Raw genomic sequence first — 16,508 nt, 5'->3', positions numbered from 1 at the left:
AAGCTACTTGAAGTAGATTCAACACTTTGGTACAGACAGAGAAGAAAATATAAGCTATACCCCAGAGTTACTAACTTTTTATTAGCGATTACGTCCCAGTAGCTCTGTCTCACAGCAGCATTTTTACTGTGCAGCTAATATTACAAGTCATTGCATTAAAAAAATATAGGCAGACCTTGATTCAAAGTCATATCTAATACTCTACCAGCGACAAAATTGCATTAGCAATAACATGCGAACCTGTAACTACTTAATGATGTCTAGACATGATTAATTTTGAAGGAGCTTTTTTTGGCTGTGTAATTGTATGGTGCTGCAGGAGTGGGGGGGGGACACAGGACGATGACCAAAAAAAAAAACCAAACCAGCTATTATTACAAATAGATATCTATACGTTTAATTAGTTTTACTAGTTTGCCTTCAGACATGTTAGGATTCAAAGTCATCAAAATGGATTAGTTTTTCAAAGGAAAGTGAGTCTACTGAACTTTCTGCAGTTTATATATGCATTTATATTCCCATTTATGATTTTAACAAAATTTTTGTCTTGTTACTGTTCTGAAACCCTAGTTAAAAGAGAAAAAGATTGACATAGTATGCCTCTGCTTTCGCTGGAAACAATGGGCTGCTCATCTGAGTAAGAATTTTATTTCTGTTACTGTACCGTGCCGTGATAGTGTTTAGATGCTAAGATTTCCAAGTCCCTTTTTGTATGGCATTTTTACTAATGCTGAGAGGCATTTTGGTAATGATGACTACATAAATGTAGGCAAGATAGATATAAAGGAAGGGAAATGAGTTAAAGAAAAGTAAAATGATTTGCTCAAGTTTATATATCATTACATCACACAACACTTAAGCCTCAGCTGTATAATCCATTTCATTGTGTCTGCAGTAAAAATCTACAAACAGCTGCTAACTGCACAAAATAAAATGAGAAAAATAGGCAATGATCTTTTTCCCCCAAGTGATCTTAATCAGTTTTAATAGTTGGTGATGATTACTGTATCTGGATTAAGTAAACCCCAATGAAACATACAACTTCAGGCAGAAGCATGGTTAAACTGCGGTTGTTAACTTACTGATGCACTTTCCTCAGTGGAAGTGAGCAAATCTTTCCTCTGCAGGACAGCAACTGCTTCTTGCATGCTTACACATATGCAGCCTCCAACCATGTGGGCTTTATTATCTAGGCAGAGCTGAGCAAGTTCAAGGTTGAGTTTTTGTTTGTTTTGGAGGTTGGAGAGAAGCCCTCTGCTATTTGAATGTCATTTTTACCAGGAGTTGTACAGAGTCCTGAGTACAGATCACTTCCTCTGTCAAATACTTTGTTTTGTTTTCAGAAAAGAAATAAATACTCAAACTTTCCCATTTTTGGTGTTCGTGTTTGCTGTTGCTGTGCAACTAATTAGTGTATTAATTTCACAAAAATAAATGGCTAGCTTGCCTTGTAGTTGGATGGTTTACGAATGAAGTAAAATCTATGCAGTGTTTGCATACTGATGCTGTGCTCTGACACAGAAACATAGTGGTATTAAGAACAGTTAAATTGTACCTGAGCCCCTGTGATCGGGGGCAATTCTTGTGTTACACTAGTCCTCTCTAGTGCTGCAGTCTCCTGGAAGATTTTTCCAGGGTGACCTTAAGTGCACCTTCCCCATCAGCAATGCAGCTGGGAAGGAGGGTGCAGAAGAGAAGAGAAGGAATAATTGTGTACTTCCCCACAGTGACCAGGAACAATGAATGGAAGCAATGTTGTACTGAGTCACAGCTGAGTGTTACAATGTGTGTACGCTGCCACAGTTAAAACAATGAAATGTCATTTTGTGTCCCTAGCTGTGCATGAGGCAAGTACTGCTTTGTTCTGGAACAATGATGTATCAGTCTTGTGTAACTTTGGGTTCTTCAGCTGGCATCTAAAAGCGAAATGGAAATGCCCCTAGGAGGGATAATGTGGCTAATTAGAGGTAAAATGTATCTCACTGAAATTTAAGTCCATACTCCGATCTTGGTGTTCTGGCTCCCTCTGTAGGGCTGCCCTCTCTGCAAGGGAGATACTATTGTAAGAGGGCAAATTACTCTGTTCTAAGATAGCTGCCTAAGGCTATGTCTGGAGCGACAGAAATGCTTCCAGATTTCCAGACCAGGGGATGAATCCCAGCTGCCTCTGACTGCGTGACAGAGAAGGATGTGGCTGCACTTGTCCTGGTCCCCACACATGCAGGACTAGGCTGCTGGATCAGGGCTACCTCACCAAAGTGAGGTCCATGCGTGGAATGGTAGGCAGCTGCAGTTCAACATACAATGCAATCGTAGCTTTCTGGGATGAGTCCAACCATTTCTCTGCTTTGGCTACAGGGGAGCCTTCTGTGGCTCTTCCAGCTGTACCACAGAGGCAGTGGCTCCAGGTGTGGACAAATGATCGTGGGAACAGATGCTGCAGACCAGAGGGTCATCGTGTGATTTCTGTAGAGATCTACCAGATGAGGGGTGTTTGTGGAAGTGAAGTGCATGTCTTCAGAGTGAGAATTTGTCTTTCTGAAAAGATGTCTTGGTCTTGGCTGGCAGCATCTAAATATACTGATGCATCTTTTATTTTTTTTTTTTTGTTTTGTTTTTTTGTCAGAATGTCCATGTACCAGCATTGCTTGATTTTAAGAGTTTCCTTTCCTGATTTTGATCGTTCATTCTGCTCTGTTCCCAAAAGAGGCTCAGCCCGATGCATACTACGAAAACTAACTGATGGATTGTCATGAAATGAACGGGTGGGCGGTAGGACTGTGTTATAAGGAGCCAACCCAGGAGATGGCAGCCGAGAGACGGCTGTGCGGGAGGAGCGGCTCCCAGCCTGCCCAGGTGCTGGCTGCGCTGGGAAATACGGGCGCTGGCCTCAGCTGTCACTAATGAAACTGCTACTGTCGCACTCGGGAATGACGCCTTTGGATTGCTCAACTTTCAACTAGATTTTTGACTTTTCTCTCAGCTAACTTTTTCCATAGCTGCTTAAGGAATTTGTAGTTTTATAGGCTAACACATTAATGAGTTCCGTAAAAAAACATTAAAATGAAAAAACCTGCTAAAATTAATTATTAACAAAGTGCTTTGGCTGTGAAAGCAGACAGTGCTACCCCCTGCCCCCCAAAAGGTCTGAAAACTCAATCTTGAGCTCTTTCATTGAGTGTCCTGTGGAGGTACTTGAAGAAAGAGAGCTAAGAATACGCTGGCAAGTACAAATCAGCAGGTTTTGAGTACCTTAAGCCTGTTTTTTAAAAATAAGCCAACCATACAATTTGATCTTACCAAGCATCAGAAAAACAAGTATCCTGATCTATCTTTATAGCAGTTGTTTTAAAGGTTCCATTTCAGCTATTTTAAGAGAAAGAGGCAAATACATTTAAAAAACTGCTAGCACACCAAAGCCTATGAATGCCTATGAATAATTCATCATAAATGAAGGCAGAAAGATTATCTTAAAATATAGGATTCAGCTTTTCTGAGACTGAAAATTATGTACACTTTGTTACCTTTAAAGGCAAGAAAAAGTTGAGGCAATTAGCTCTAGATTTTGAGATGCATTTTCAAACCTTAATTTTCTTTAGTCTTTAATTTGCAAGCCTTTGTTGTACCTCAGTGTTGGATGTAAGGGGTAATACACACAAGTCAGTGTATAAGGAATCTGGCTTTCAATTCTGTGGAACACTGAGACTTGGTGAAAGATGGAGTTTTGTGCCTTAAGATTAGGACCATCTGATTCTGTATTATGGAAGTGTTAAAGTTGGTAACCTGAATGTTTATGTACCACTGTTAAAAGCATGGAGGAGTTGAAAGGATGGAAAAAAAAAAAAACTCTAAAGGTGGCTAGTTGTCACGTGGTTACTGCCATGACTGTCTTCCTGATGCCTTGCTAGTCACAGTCAAGTTCCTCCGTCTCTTCCCTTCCCACTCTGCTCCTGCAGAAATGTTGTATTTGGCTTTTCCAGTGTAGGGTGGGGAATAGCCAGAGCTGGTGTCAGGACAGGTTACAGCTAACCAATTCTGTACATAAGTGTGAAGTTGCAGGGCATGAGACTGGTAGATCAATGCAATTTCAGATGCCAGTGTGGATAACCCCACATTTATAGGAAGGCCTGACTATGGTAACTGTTCAACCAGAGCTATTCAAATACAGATACTTTGTGCTAATGTGAACTGACTTACACTACAATATAGCTTACCGATAGCATTATAGTCGTGACTATAACATACAAGAGTTCAAGTACAGCTTCTTTGTATCACCTCCTTAGGATTTTTGCTGTGTGCTACTGGAGCAAAGCTGTATTTGGCTCCATTTTATGCAGTAGTTTTTAGTAGCATTTCTTCTCTTTAGAGTGCTGTTGAAAAATAAATGAGTCCATTTTCAGCAGTATTCTTGTTTTTATTATAGTAATGCTGTTAGGCCTGCAGGTAGGCACCACAGTGAAAAAGTCCCTGCTCCCATAGAGCTTACATGCTAGCTTTCAGAAGCCAGTTTGTAATCAAACTCTTGTACATCCTATCTACACATAGGCTCATATGAAACTAACTCTGATTTTGTACTTGATTCTGGTACTTAAAGAAGTCAGCAGTTAGACTCAAGACCAGAATAAGATGTAACTTGAGTTTGCTGAAGGTATTCCTGATTTCTCTTGCTGCAAGCACAAACAGAAGCACGTGCTGAAGCTCAGCATTTCAGAATATTATTTTACCTGTACATGCTGTTTTAAAAAAGTAAAACTAAAAAAACCCCAACAACTCCTTGTGCATAATACAAAATATACATAATATTTCCAGCATTATTTGCGGCTGTGCCAACTTAAAAGTGCAATAAACTCACCCATTACAAAAACTGAATTAACCATTAAAGTATTACTTGTTAAAGTAAAATAAACTAGTAACTTGAAGTGGTTAGGATACAAAAACCTTACCATTGCTATGCCTTCCCTTTATTTTGGGAAAAAATACTATGTCCAGGCAGGGGGGGGAAATCCTGTTGTCTGGTTTAAAGTAAAACCCAGTGAAGACTAGTGAATTGATTCACTGCTATTTAATTGATAAACTGTTAAATCCCCAAAAAAGTTGTGTGTCAGATATTGACCTGTGTCTCCCAGCTGGGAGAAAGAAATCTGTCTGAATGCCTAAATTTCCCTTCCAAGCAGCACCAGAAATGAGAGATGCTGCCGTCTGCTGCATTGTGAAATTCCCCCTCTGGCCTGGAGTGTATGACCCTGGTTATGCAGGGGCTTCTCACACATATGAGTGTGTTGTGTTCTTCCTCACAAGTTTATACAAGAATTAAGGCAGACCAATTTTTATCTTTACTTTCAGAGCATTTGCCCTCAGGGTTTATAATTACAAGTCAGGAGCTTATTCTTTAGCTTTATGCAATTTTTTTTTTTTTTTTTTTTTTTTTTTACTTTTTAAATAATTGTTTTGGTCACAAACTCAGCTGATGGCAGCAGTCCTGTCTGACAATCAACATTAGTATCTGGATTGTTTTTCAGAATGTTAAAAAAAAAAACAACCAAAAAGCAACCACCCCAAAACATAACATTTCATAGGTACAAAGTAAATCCAAAACACATAAAACTACACTGAGCACAATCCAGCAGTCACTGCAAATGAAGCTGTTATTTGCTAAGAAGATGGTTGGCTCCTGACTGATTACTGATTAAAAAAGGCCGAGTAAAACTTTCAAACGTGCTCAAGCTAGTTTTTGAAGAGTCTCAGCAAATAATTTGAAAGGTGCCTAAGCATAATTACAACCCAGCTTTGGGGGAAAGAAAACATGACTTGGGGTTCTGAATCAGGCACATTTGAATGTTTTACTCTTCAAGTAAATCACCTCGAGTTGGAAACAATATCTAATGTGCATGGCAGCATACATGAAGACAACACACACACATCTCTCACAATTATAAGCATAACTGCCAGCCATGAGAAAGAAAGGCAGCCAAAAGGCCAATTCCCCTGACTGTTGCCAGTCTTACAGCATGGGCCTTTTAAAGACTGAGCTTTCATGAAAACCAGGCAGCATGATGGCATGTGATAAACTTGAGGTGTGTAATCAACACAAACTCACCCAAGAATTGTGCTCAGAGCTCCTTTCAGAGCACTACAGTACTTTACTGTATAAAACATAAGTTAACTTCATCAAGACATGAACATGTGGGACCAAGTAAAATGCGACAGGTAAGGAGGTCATACTGAACTTTGGTCTCCTGGAGGGCACAGAGACGCTAAAGACACAAGTGCAGTAAACAATTTACAGAGCTTAGATCTTCACTATCTCTGTCCTAATGTGCATACTTCCTCAGTCATTATCCCCTTTAGTTCACTTAATGCTCTCAATCTTGCAAAATCTTTCAGTACAGAATTAAAGGCAATATCTCGTCTGTCTTCCCTATTTATGTGAAAAGTCAAACTGATGTCAGAGGGACCGAGAGCGTAAAGCCCAGTGTAACAGTAGTGGCAGTGCTTCTCAAGATGAAATCTGAAAACCAATCATAAGATTGCAGAGAACATGCTGTAAGTGATTACGAAATTCTTATTTTCTTCTCAGAAAGTATGCAGAAGGCAGTTATACATACCATTTGGCAATATTTCATTATGTACTTCAGTAATTTAGTTATGACCTTAGTGCAAGGAATATGGTGAACTTTTGGAACCATTTTCCCATCCAGTTGTCCTGTAGCACCCAGACAGACATCTTCATACCAGTTCCCACTTTGTAGATTAGTTAAGGCAAAGGTTTGCTGGTGCAAATAATTTCTCTAAAACAATAAGGATGAAGCTAGTCAATGAAAAAAATGAGTTTTCTTCTCCCAGTCTGGAAGCACTATTCACCACGCATTCATCATCAACTTAGAAAATGTCCTTTACACGTATGGTACTTGTCAACTGAATTACAAACTGATGCAGTTCCACAATAATCTGAAATAAATTGCTCTGTTTCACTCTGGAGTGGATCAGGAAAAGGGTTGCTGGCATAATATGTTACTGTAAACTCCAGACCTGCCAGTTCTAAGGACTAAATTTGTTTGAAAGACAAAAATTTACAAGAAAAGGCACTATAAATCATTTGGAAAAAAACCAAACTGTCCTGCAGTTACTCTTATAATAGAGTAGAATCTATAAAATATTTTCATCTATAAAAAGACACTTTCATTAAAAATGTTTAAATGTTACTAAGCTTTAAGGCACTCCAGCTGAAGAACCGACTGGATCACAACTACTGTTGGCGGCTCAGATCTCCTATCTTTATCCACATCACTCATCTTCTTCAGTCTTTGTCGTTTGTGAGTTCTGTAATTTCATCAACATCTTCTGTATCCTGTGTCATTTTCTCATACTGTCTCTTGAAGAAGCCAAGCTGCGAGAAGTATTAAAGTAACACCACATTGCAGTCGGTTATTGATGGTTACATTTCTCAGCTAAGATAAGTAGCGTGATGGTAGAAATGCACGTGTGTGCATAGTGTTTGATTTGTAGGCAATTCCGAAATTAAAATGAAAGGAGACGGTCCTTAAACTCCTGACTGGTGTTACTAAATGCCAAAACAGCAGTGCTGAGTAGCCAGTTGTCTTCCTGCCAAGATATAGGCATCTCCATGCTGCCTTGGTCTTCCAAGGAGCCAGCCCTTCAACCACCAATGCCCTAGCACATACAGAAAACCTTTTCTCTCCCCTCAATCTAGGTATTGTTTGTAAATTACCTTTTGCCCTTACCCTTCTCTGATCTTTTTTGGTCTGTTCAGTGTATATCCTCTCCCTCCTTGCTTCTAATCCCCAGCCTTGCCCACTGGGAATATCATGGGAGTTGAGAGCCCAGCTGGGGAGTTATGGAAGGAAGGCAGGCAGTGTCAAAAAGAGAAAAAGTAAATGCCAAAGGCCCGGTTTTGAACCACTGGAAACTCATTTATTATCTTCATGTTGCCAATTTCTATGGGGATCCGTTTCAGAATTTTGATTTTGAAAGCCTTTCTAAATGCTCCCATCAAGGGCACGATGCCAGTGCGGTATTATTCATACCAGCGAACTGCATGTGCATGTTCAGCACCAGAGAGGAGAGATTCCAAAGAAAATAGCCCAAATGTATTTACCCCTTTCTGCTTTTCTTTTTAAGAATATAAACACATACTTACTTTCCACAAAACGGCAACCAATACTAACAGCAAGAGGAGTCCAGCCAATATACTGCCAATCACAACACCAACTGGTATCTCTGCTTTCTCATCCGGCTTCGTTATTGTAACTGGGATCTGAAAGCAGAGAGATTGTGCATTGGGGGTTAATGTTAATTGCATATCAAGTAGGATTTGTAAACCAAATACTTTGCTAATCAAGAACAGCTGGACCACACACATTCAGGATCAGTGACTGGAACACTCTGGGCAATTACAGCCCTTTCATTCATGTCCTGAGGTACCTGGTTACACCACCATGGCACATGGCAGTGCCAGCTAAGGGTTAGGGGCCCTCATGACTCTTGGCCATACACAACAGGCAGAGAAGCAATCTCTTTCTGCCTCTCCAGTAACAGGAGGTCTTTTAGAGTTGTTCCCAGAGTGCACGGATGCACCATCACTAGGTAAACCAGACATGCTTACATGCAGCTGCGGAATAGCCTGGTGTAGAGCCCCATCTGCTCAAAATGGATTTCTGCTGCATCAGCTGAAGAACTGCTTCCAACTGAGCACTGCCAGAGCCTCTTATTTGTGGTGGGCAGCTGTAGAAGGCAATACTAATCATGGAGCCCAGACACCATCATGCATTCACTATGTCTTCTTAAATCTCTCCCCTCCTGCTGGGCAGGTACCTCTGTCTCCTTTGTCTGCTGTTCCTAACTTTTTGGAAACCACTAACAACTTAGAATTATAGAATCATAGAATGGTTTGGGTTGGAAGGGACCTTTAAAGGTCATCTAGTCCAACTCCCCTGCAAGAAGCAGGGACATCTCCAACCAGATCAGGTTGCTCAGAGCACCGTCCAACCTGGCCTTGAATGTTTCCAGGGATGAGGCATCTACTACTTCTCTGGGCAACGTGTTCCAGTGTTTCACCACCCTCACTGTAAGAAGAACCTTTTCCTTATGTCCAGTCTGAATCTGCCTCCTTCTATTTTAAAACCATTACCCCTTGTCCTATCACAACACGTGCTGCTGAAGAGTTTCTCCCTGTCTTTCTTATAAACCCCCTTTAGGTACTAGAAGACCACTGTAAGTTCTCCCCAGAGCCTTCTCTTCTCCAGGCTCAACAATCATAACTCTCTCAGCCCGTCCTCACAGGAGAGGTGCTCCAGCCCTCTGATCGTCTTCGTGGCCCTCCTCTGGACTCTCTGCAGCAGGTCCATGTTCTTATGTTGGGGGCTTCAGAGCTGGACACAGTACTCCAGGTGGGGTCTCGTGAGAGCAGAGGGGCCTGGACCCTGACCCAGCAGGCCATGGCCTGCTGGCCATGCTTCTTTGGATGCAGCCCAGGATGCACTTGGCTTTCTGGGCTGCAAGCGCACATTGCCAGCTCATGTTGGGCTTCTCATCCATCAGCACTCCCAAGTCCCTCTCCTCGGGGCTGGTCTCAATCCATTCTCCGCCCAGTCTGTATTTGTGAACTTGTTAGATCTTCTCATGTTAATATGTGTTTTTCTGGGTCAACTGCATGAATTTGCTTTAAGATGTATGGGTCAAACAGGAGTGTTTATAGCACTCTGATGCTTCCTGAACTACAAGCAATACCAGAGAGCTCCCAGAACAGTATATGGTGTCTGGAAGTTAGTTTTCAAGTGATACTCCATCTAGTTGGATCGAGTAGGACCAACTATATAGTTACATATAACATAGTTGCTTAGGGAGACATTGCCGTAATATTTATGAACTGTCAAATCTTTGGATTTAATCTTGGAACGACATGCATTTAGCATGAAGGGTTTTTTTTCCTTCCTGAAACATGATAAAAGCAGTCACATTGGTTTATTTTCTCAGGGTTGCTTGCTCAGTGCATTTGTCTGGTGTAATTTAATCTTAAGCTTTCTGGGAAACTTGCACTGGACTGACATCTCAGTGATTTAAGTCATTTCTGCTGGAAGGCCTCAGTGTTGTGCTAGGTGTGGCTATGTGTATTCATTTCACTGAGGCAGGCTGGCTTTGTGTTTTTTTTCTAACCAAGTGGCCATAATGATGATTATAGCAGGTTAACGGTCTGTCCTCCAGCTGGCAGACCTTTCTGTCTTTCCAAATCTGAAAGCTTTTACGCAAAGATACCTAAGCAGCTTCCCCCCCCAAGGCAATATGAGTTCATTTGGCTACACAGCAACCCAGCTCATCCATGTTAAAGTGCCAATCTCATATGCATGTGCAGTTTGCCTAGTAATGCTTTCTCCATTAGATTAACAATGAAGTAGCACTGTTGGAGAGGTAAATCAGTGCCTAAGAGCAAATATCTTCCCTGAAGTCAAATTGTGGTCAGATACCATGGCTGGGATTCACGTCATCTAGTGTTATATCTATATCTCCAATATAGTTCCTTGGCTTCCAGTGGAGAAGGACAGGGTCTTTTAGGGCGTAATTCACACTACTTATTTTCAGGATCATCTTTAGATGAGATGAATTCTATTGCATCTCAGAAATTCCTATTCTTTCTACCAGTTAGGGTTTATAGAAGGGCTAACTGATGTGGATGACTAATGTAGATATTAAGTTAGATCAATCCTACTACCCTCATCTAAAATAACAGAGTAAGTAGGAAAATAAACTCAGATTGCTTCTGTGCTGTCCTATTTCCAAGAAAGTGTGAAGGACAAAGACTGGGTATCACTGCTGGCCTCCCTAGAAGTTTATTCAGTTCTGGCTACTGACTCCATCACTGAAGCATCAAAACAAACTGTCTGCCCTAGGGAGAGTGTACCTCCACCAGCTGGCACATTTTCCAAGACTTCCCACAGGGCAAGAGGCTATCAAGTAAGGATCAGGGTGTAAGCCTCACCAAAAGCCACTGTGTTTCTTAGGAGTCCTGTGGATAACTTTCACAGTCTGTTCAGCCACTGCCTCAGAGTCCTCGCTTTAGACGTTTCAATGTCTGGCTGAGGAATTACCTTTTATTTGTCAACTGGCTTGATCAACAGTCATTTGAATAATTAAATTCTGTTTCTCCTGAAATCACCAGTAGAACTGTTGGTAATGTAAATTTGACGGTATCATGCTCCAGCTGTGGAAAAATACCTAGTAATACATCTGTTTATGAGCTACCTAAAAAGCTTCTGCAATTAAGTGGAATATTTGCATTCTGTATTAATGAGTTTCATCTCCTAGCAGAAGCAATACTGTGCCACAAAGCTGAGGCAATCACACTTCAAATACAGGTGCATAATTTTTCTGCAAAAACATTATTTCCAGAACTACAAATATATTCCCTTTCCTTCTTCAGGCACTGGAGGTTTCCCTGAATGCAAATGGGTTTATGTAGAGATTCTTCACAAAAATGGAGCGATCCTTGAGAAAACAATTACAAAAACCAGTACTGAATTATGGTCTTATTTCCCCATTGAGATAGATCAATCAATAATTGCCATATTTAACCAATCAATAATCATACATACTTAACTGAATTTTCCATTGCCTGTGAATGGGATGTGCTACACATTCTCACAGATATTTGACTCCCCTAACTAACTTGCATTTTGGTCTTCAACGGCCTTTGCTATTTTTATGGATAAAACAGGCTGGTAAATCCTGTAAAAATAAATCTAAACTTAGTATTGCAAATGGAAGAGTGTTCCCCTCTAGACAGGCCAAGAGAACAAGGTCTCTTTTTATTACAACAGCATCATGGTGCTAATGTATTCTTCAGGTGTTGTTTATGTTTGTATATAGCAGATAGAAACCTTGGGAGAAGGATTCTACACAAATAAAGTGGTGATTTGGAGACTTTTCTTGAGATTAGCTATGTCGATATTGTCCTTATGACAGCCATTCCAAATGCAAAAAAATACTGCACATTCTTTTACAAATGAGATTAACTATATTTACTGGAGACCTCTGCCAAACATCTGTCTAAACATCAAACCAAATACACTTACCGAAGTAAGACTGTAAATCAGATTTGCAAAAATGTTTCCCAGAGTTCATTTATCTACAACAATTAATTCAGTTGCTGAAAGAAGTCCAAATTTTGATCTTTTCATGAACAGGAAGCTAAAGGAATTTCAGACATTTCTAACTGAGCTTTGCTGACAGTTCTACAATCTATTTGAGATCTACAGATTTTAACTAAGTCTGGTGTATATAGCAGTTGGCTGAAATGAAAACATTTTAGTGACTTACAGGAGATTGTGTATAGCCAAAAGGAAAGATTAGTTCAACATAATCAAATGTCTTCAGATTTGGTCATTTGCCATGTATTCTTAAAGGACACTGAAAATTAAATATTATCACTTTAATAAAGTAAAAGATAGAGAAGTTGAAAAAATATACTTATCTATAACTTACAGTTAGGGTATTCTCTCCAATTATAAATAACTCGGGTTTATGTGTATCCATTTTTGCCTCTGCAGAAAGTTGTAATGTCTGGAAAGTTAACTAAAAGAGAAGATAAAAAAAACTGTAGAGCTCTGTTGCAGGGCAAATTGATTAGAATGTTGACATCCTAAAATAATTCTTCTGCTTTGGAATTAAGACCTCGGAACCAGAAAAAAAATCACAGTATTAAGAAAATTGAAATGATCTTTTTATTTGTCCCAAGCTAACGTGTCTGTTAAAATAATAATCTGTCAACAATCCACTTAATTTTACTGTTCTTCCTTATTGCAATGAAACTGCAGAACTGGCTTTTTTTTTTCTTTAACATACAGTTCAAGCAAAACAGAAGGACTTGATCATATATCCATTTTTATAGTTATCTCAAAGCTGTCACTGCTGCTAGCAGGGAAGAGATAGGGAAAAAAATAACAATGAGAAAGGGAGAAATAGCTCAGTAACAAAAGACAGATGGGGATATATCTCTGGCCTTTGAAAGACATGGAAACTGGATGTTCTTTCCCTTCCCCCCCTCTCCTCACCTCTGTGCAATGCTTCTGTTTTTCCCCATTTATTTTTTCCTATCACTATCTCCACTGCTCAAATTCTGACATTGCTCCCTCAGCTTAGAAAAAGAAGAAAGCAAAAATCTTAAACCAGTTCCCATTTGGAAAGGGACCTTGTGCCAGATCCCACTTCTCTCTGTGCATATGTCGAGAGGCAGAGGAGGATGGCTCTGCAGACACTGCCAGCTCACTGCTGCTCTTCTGACCATGTGGTGGGCACAGATAGCCCTATTTCCTATGGCACCACCAGGAACAACATCAGATTCATGGGAGCACAGGAGCACTTGCCAGCCGTACCAAATGCAACACCTGCTCTGTCATTTTGCCTCCTCAGCCACTTCTCTGTGGCAGGGCTAGGTACGGTGGGCTTGATTCAGGGAATGTGAGCAATCTTTGGTCCGCAGCAGCCAATGCGCACTGAACTGACTGACCGTCCCTGCAGCAGACAGTTATTGCACGACTGCACTGTGACCATCTGCCCAAGTAGTCTGTCCTGTGCTCCTAAATGTTTAGAAAACTGCCTGAGCACTATTCAAAGCACTTTGTTAATTCCTAAACACATCTTTCTTTGCTCTCCTTAGCAGGTATCAGCAAGTCTGCTATACCCTTCTTGGACAATGACTGATTACCACTAAATAAAAAGGCCAATTTTGTGCATTATTTTGTGCTTGCAAGATTATTTGCACTGAACGTTGACAATCAAATAGAAAATAACAAAATGGCTGATCAGAGGAAACTGTGACATGCAGTCTTTCCTTCCCATCACTCAGTGTTAAAGAAATTATTTCCACTCACTTTCTTGGGAGGGTAGCAACCTTTTGTTCAGATCTCCACGTTCTGCATACCTGACAGCACTAACAAGTGGTCTTGACCCAGCTGATTTGAAAAGTACAGACTTTAAAGACAGATGCTTTCCTTCACACACTTGCATAAGTATATTACATTATCAGCCTGCCCTTTTAAGAGCCGAATGTTAAAGCTGACAACAGCCCTACTGTTAAATGTCAATACCTGCCATAAAACTCGCCAGACAAACTAAGGAGACTGCGTCATGTTCCTGAAGCTCTGGGCAAACCCAGGACTCTAAGACAGTTTGGTTGGTTGCCTAGCTAAGAAGCAAACACGGTCTCATTTCAAAAGTCTGGTAATTCATGATGAGTTATATCCTGGAGGACATATGGTGATTTAAAATGGGAAAGTCAAGGTATTATTGATGGATATTTTTAAGCATCCTGTAGGTCTTTAAGCAAGGACTGTTTCCTTGCCACCAAGTCTAATAAAACCAAAAAATAAATTAAAAAAAATTTCCACACCTTTAACCAATACAACTGACAGCACTAATAGGCTTTTGCTATTCTGATGTGACTTAAAATGATCACTGTGTAGACTGTGATGTTCAAAAGCTAAAAGCAACATTATTTTCCAGGCTGTGATGACACTGTACTCTGCTGTCCTCTGCTGAGTTTTGTAGAAACTAGTTCCCCTTGAACTAATTTAACAGATGCAAAAAAATGTTTGGATTTTTTTTTTTTTCAGCTGTGAAGATTGCATTATCACAGTATTTTCTTAGGTTTTGTGCTGGACTGAAGGTTATCAGATCCATTATGCAGTCTCTTTACTTTACTTTACTTTACTTTTAGATTCAAGTTTTCATTCTGGAAGAACACACAAAACAATGAATACAAGTAAAGGAAGGTCTTTTCAGATTGGAAGGTCTCTTTGCTGAGCTTTGAAAAATATCACGAGTTAGGAAATATTTGAGTATTAGATCCTTCATGAAGATGCAGCTGATACTCACAGCAGCAAAGGTTCCATTCCAGATTCGGGTGGACACGTTCACAAAGTACTCTCCCTTCAGCATAATGTCTTCCAGTTTGCATGCGATGGTACTGCACTTCACATTCTTACAGTTCTTCCAGGGGAAACAGCATGCATTAAAAATACACTTTAACAAATATTCTTTTCACATCTGTATATTTTTGCCCTTGCCTTTGCCATTTTGTGCATACAAATTAAGTGCTTGCAGGCTGTGAAGAACATGCACCTTTTCTTCTATCTAAGCTAGATGCAGTACATGCGAGAACATCCATAGGCTGCACTTCTGCACTGTGAATGAAGAAAGCCACCCCCACCACAGCTGAACACAAAGGTACAGCAGTGGGCTTGTAATGATCAGATCTGCACCCCTGTCCTGTGGTATTGCATCCCTGAGTTTTACTCACCAGTTCTTTGATAGCTCTGAAGTTTTCTTTTGTGAAAGACGCAGAATAAGGTCTTTTCCCTATTTGCAGTGGATTTATCTGAGCTTGACAAGTAACACCTCTGACCTAGGAAAGATAGCAGGAATGAAACTGGATGACATCATACTCAGGAGTTTATAGTCATCATCATAATATATATTTCTGGGATGAGATGGTGGCTGTGAAAGGCTAGATTGTGGATCATACAACAATGGATACTTCAGGAAACTAAGAGACTGTATGTCGTTTTGGTGTCAGAAATAAACTGCTCTTATGGTAGTTTTTTTCCCCCTAGATTGACCTGAAGGGTTTGTCCCAATCTAGAAATTCCATTTTTACTAAAACCTTCCCAGGAACTTGGAGAAGGACTTAGCTGAAGAGGTCCAGAGTCATAAGAAAAGTCAACTGTGGACCATAAAGATAATCCACATCTGCCAAGTAATAGACTAATGTACTGCTGACATTGTGGTCCTCCCCCTTCCCTTTATGAGGGAGGGAGAAGAAAAAAGAGAATAGATTCTCTGAATCTCAGCCACACTATGAGGAAAATAATTGATGTTTATGGTACACAGCAGTTCATGTAATTCAGTTCTTCACCTGATCTGTGGTGACTGCAGTTAGGTACATCAGTGGGTTGTCTTTGCTGGTCAGTTCTGGAAGATAGATTTTTACAGATGCTCTCTTTACTGGAATACCTCCTGTTGTTATCTGAAAAGTAAATAACTCACAATTAATTCAGGTAGCTATACTTACATATGCATAAATTATTTGAAATAGCAAGACAATCAGAAATCATGGATGAGTATGGAAGAACTGGACTCCTTTTGCATCAGTGTTTTTTTTGTACTAAGACACTTACTAGGGTAGTAATCACGTTGTGCCAATAGTAAAGTAGAAAATGTACTGTATAGCTTCAAGTCCCTGTCTGTTTCCTTAGCAAAGCTCATATTAACTGCATGAAATATATTTTGAAAAGCAAATATTCTGCCACAGCCAATAGGCCTGTTACTTAGTCCTTTAGAGTAGCAGTTACAGCAATTTAAGTGGAACATAATTTAAGTTTCTTCCACGTTGCATATTTGGATCTAAGTTTTTCCAAGTTACGTAATAAATGCTGTGATCCGGCTAGTTCTTGCATCTGGTTTGAGCACTTAACTCATGCCAAACTTCAAGTTTCAAA

General features: G+C 40.1%; 1 protein-coding gene across 1 annotated transcript in view; it reads right to left on the bottom strand.

The window, feature by feature from the left end:
- Positions 1-4,017: 4,017 nt before the first annotated feature.
- ITGA2 (integrin subunit alpha 2) overlaps positions 4,018-16,508 on the bottom strand; it is a 67,432-nt gene continuing 54,941 nt past the window's right edge. Inside the window, exons 25-30 of the mRNA XM_086771465.1 lie at positions 15,926-16,036; positions 15,311-15,415; positions 14,887-15,000; positions 12,496-12,585; positions 8,159-8,275; positions 4,018-7,387 (exon numbers count right to left, since the gene is read on the bottom strand). Of these exons, the coding sequence (XP_086627591.1) occupies positions 7,298-7,387; positions 8,159-8,275; positions 12,496-12,585; positions 14,887-15,000; positions 15,311-15,415; positions 15,926-16,036 (627 nt within the window). The 3' untranslated portion in view covers positions 4,018-7,297. The remainder of the gene's footprint in view (positions 7,388-8,158; positions 8,276-12,495; positions 12,586-14,886; positions 15,001-15,310; positions 15,416-15,925; positions 16,037-16,508) is intronic.

Source organism: Chlamydotis macqueenii, chromosome Z (genome assembly GCF_036417535.1).
Source record: "Chlamydotis macqueenii isolate bChlMac1 chromosome Z, bChlMac1.mat, whole genome shotgun sequence".
In the NCBI taxonomy this organism is placed as follows: Eukaryota; Metazoa; Chordata; class Aves; order Otidiformes; family Otididae; genus Chlamydotis; species Chlamydotis macqueenii.
Note: the sequence above shows the minus strand (reverse complement) of the source record. Positions and strands in the feature narration are given on the sequence as shown.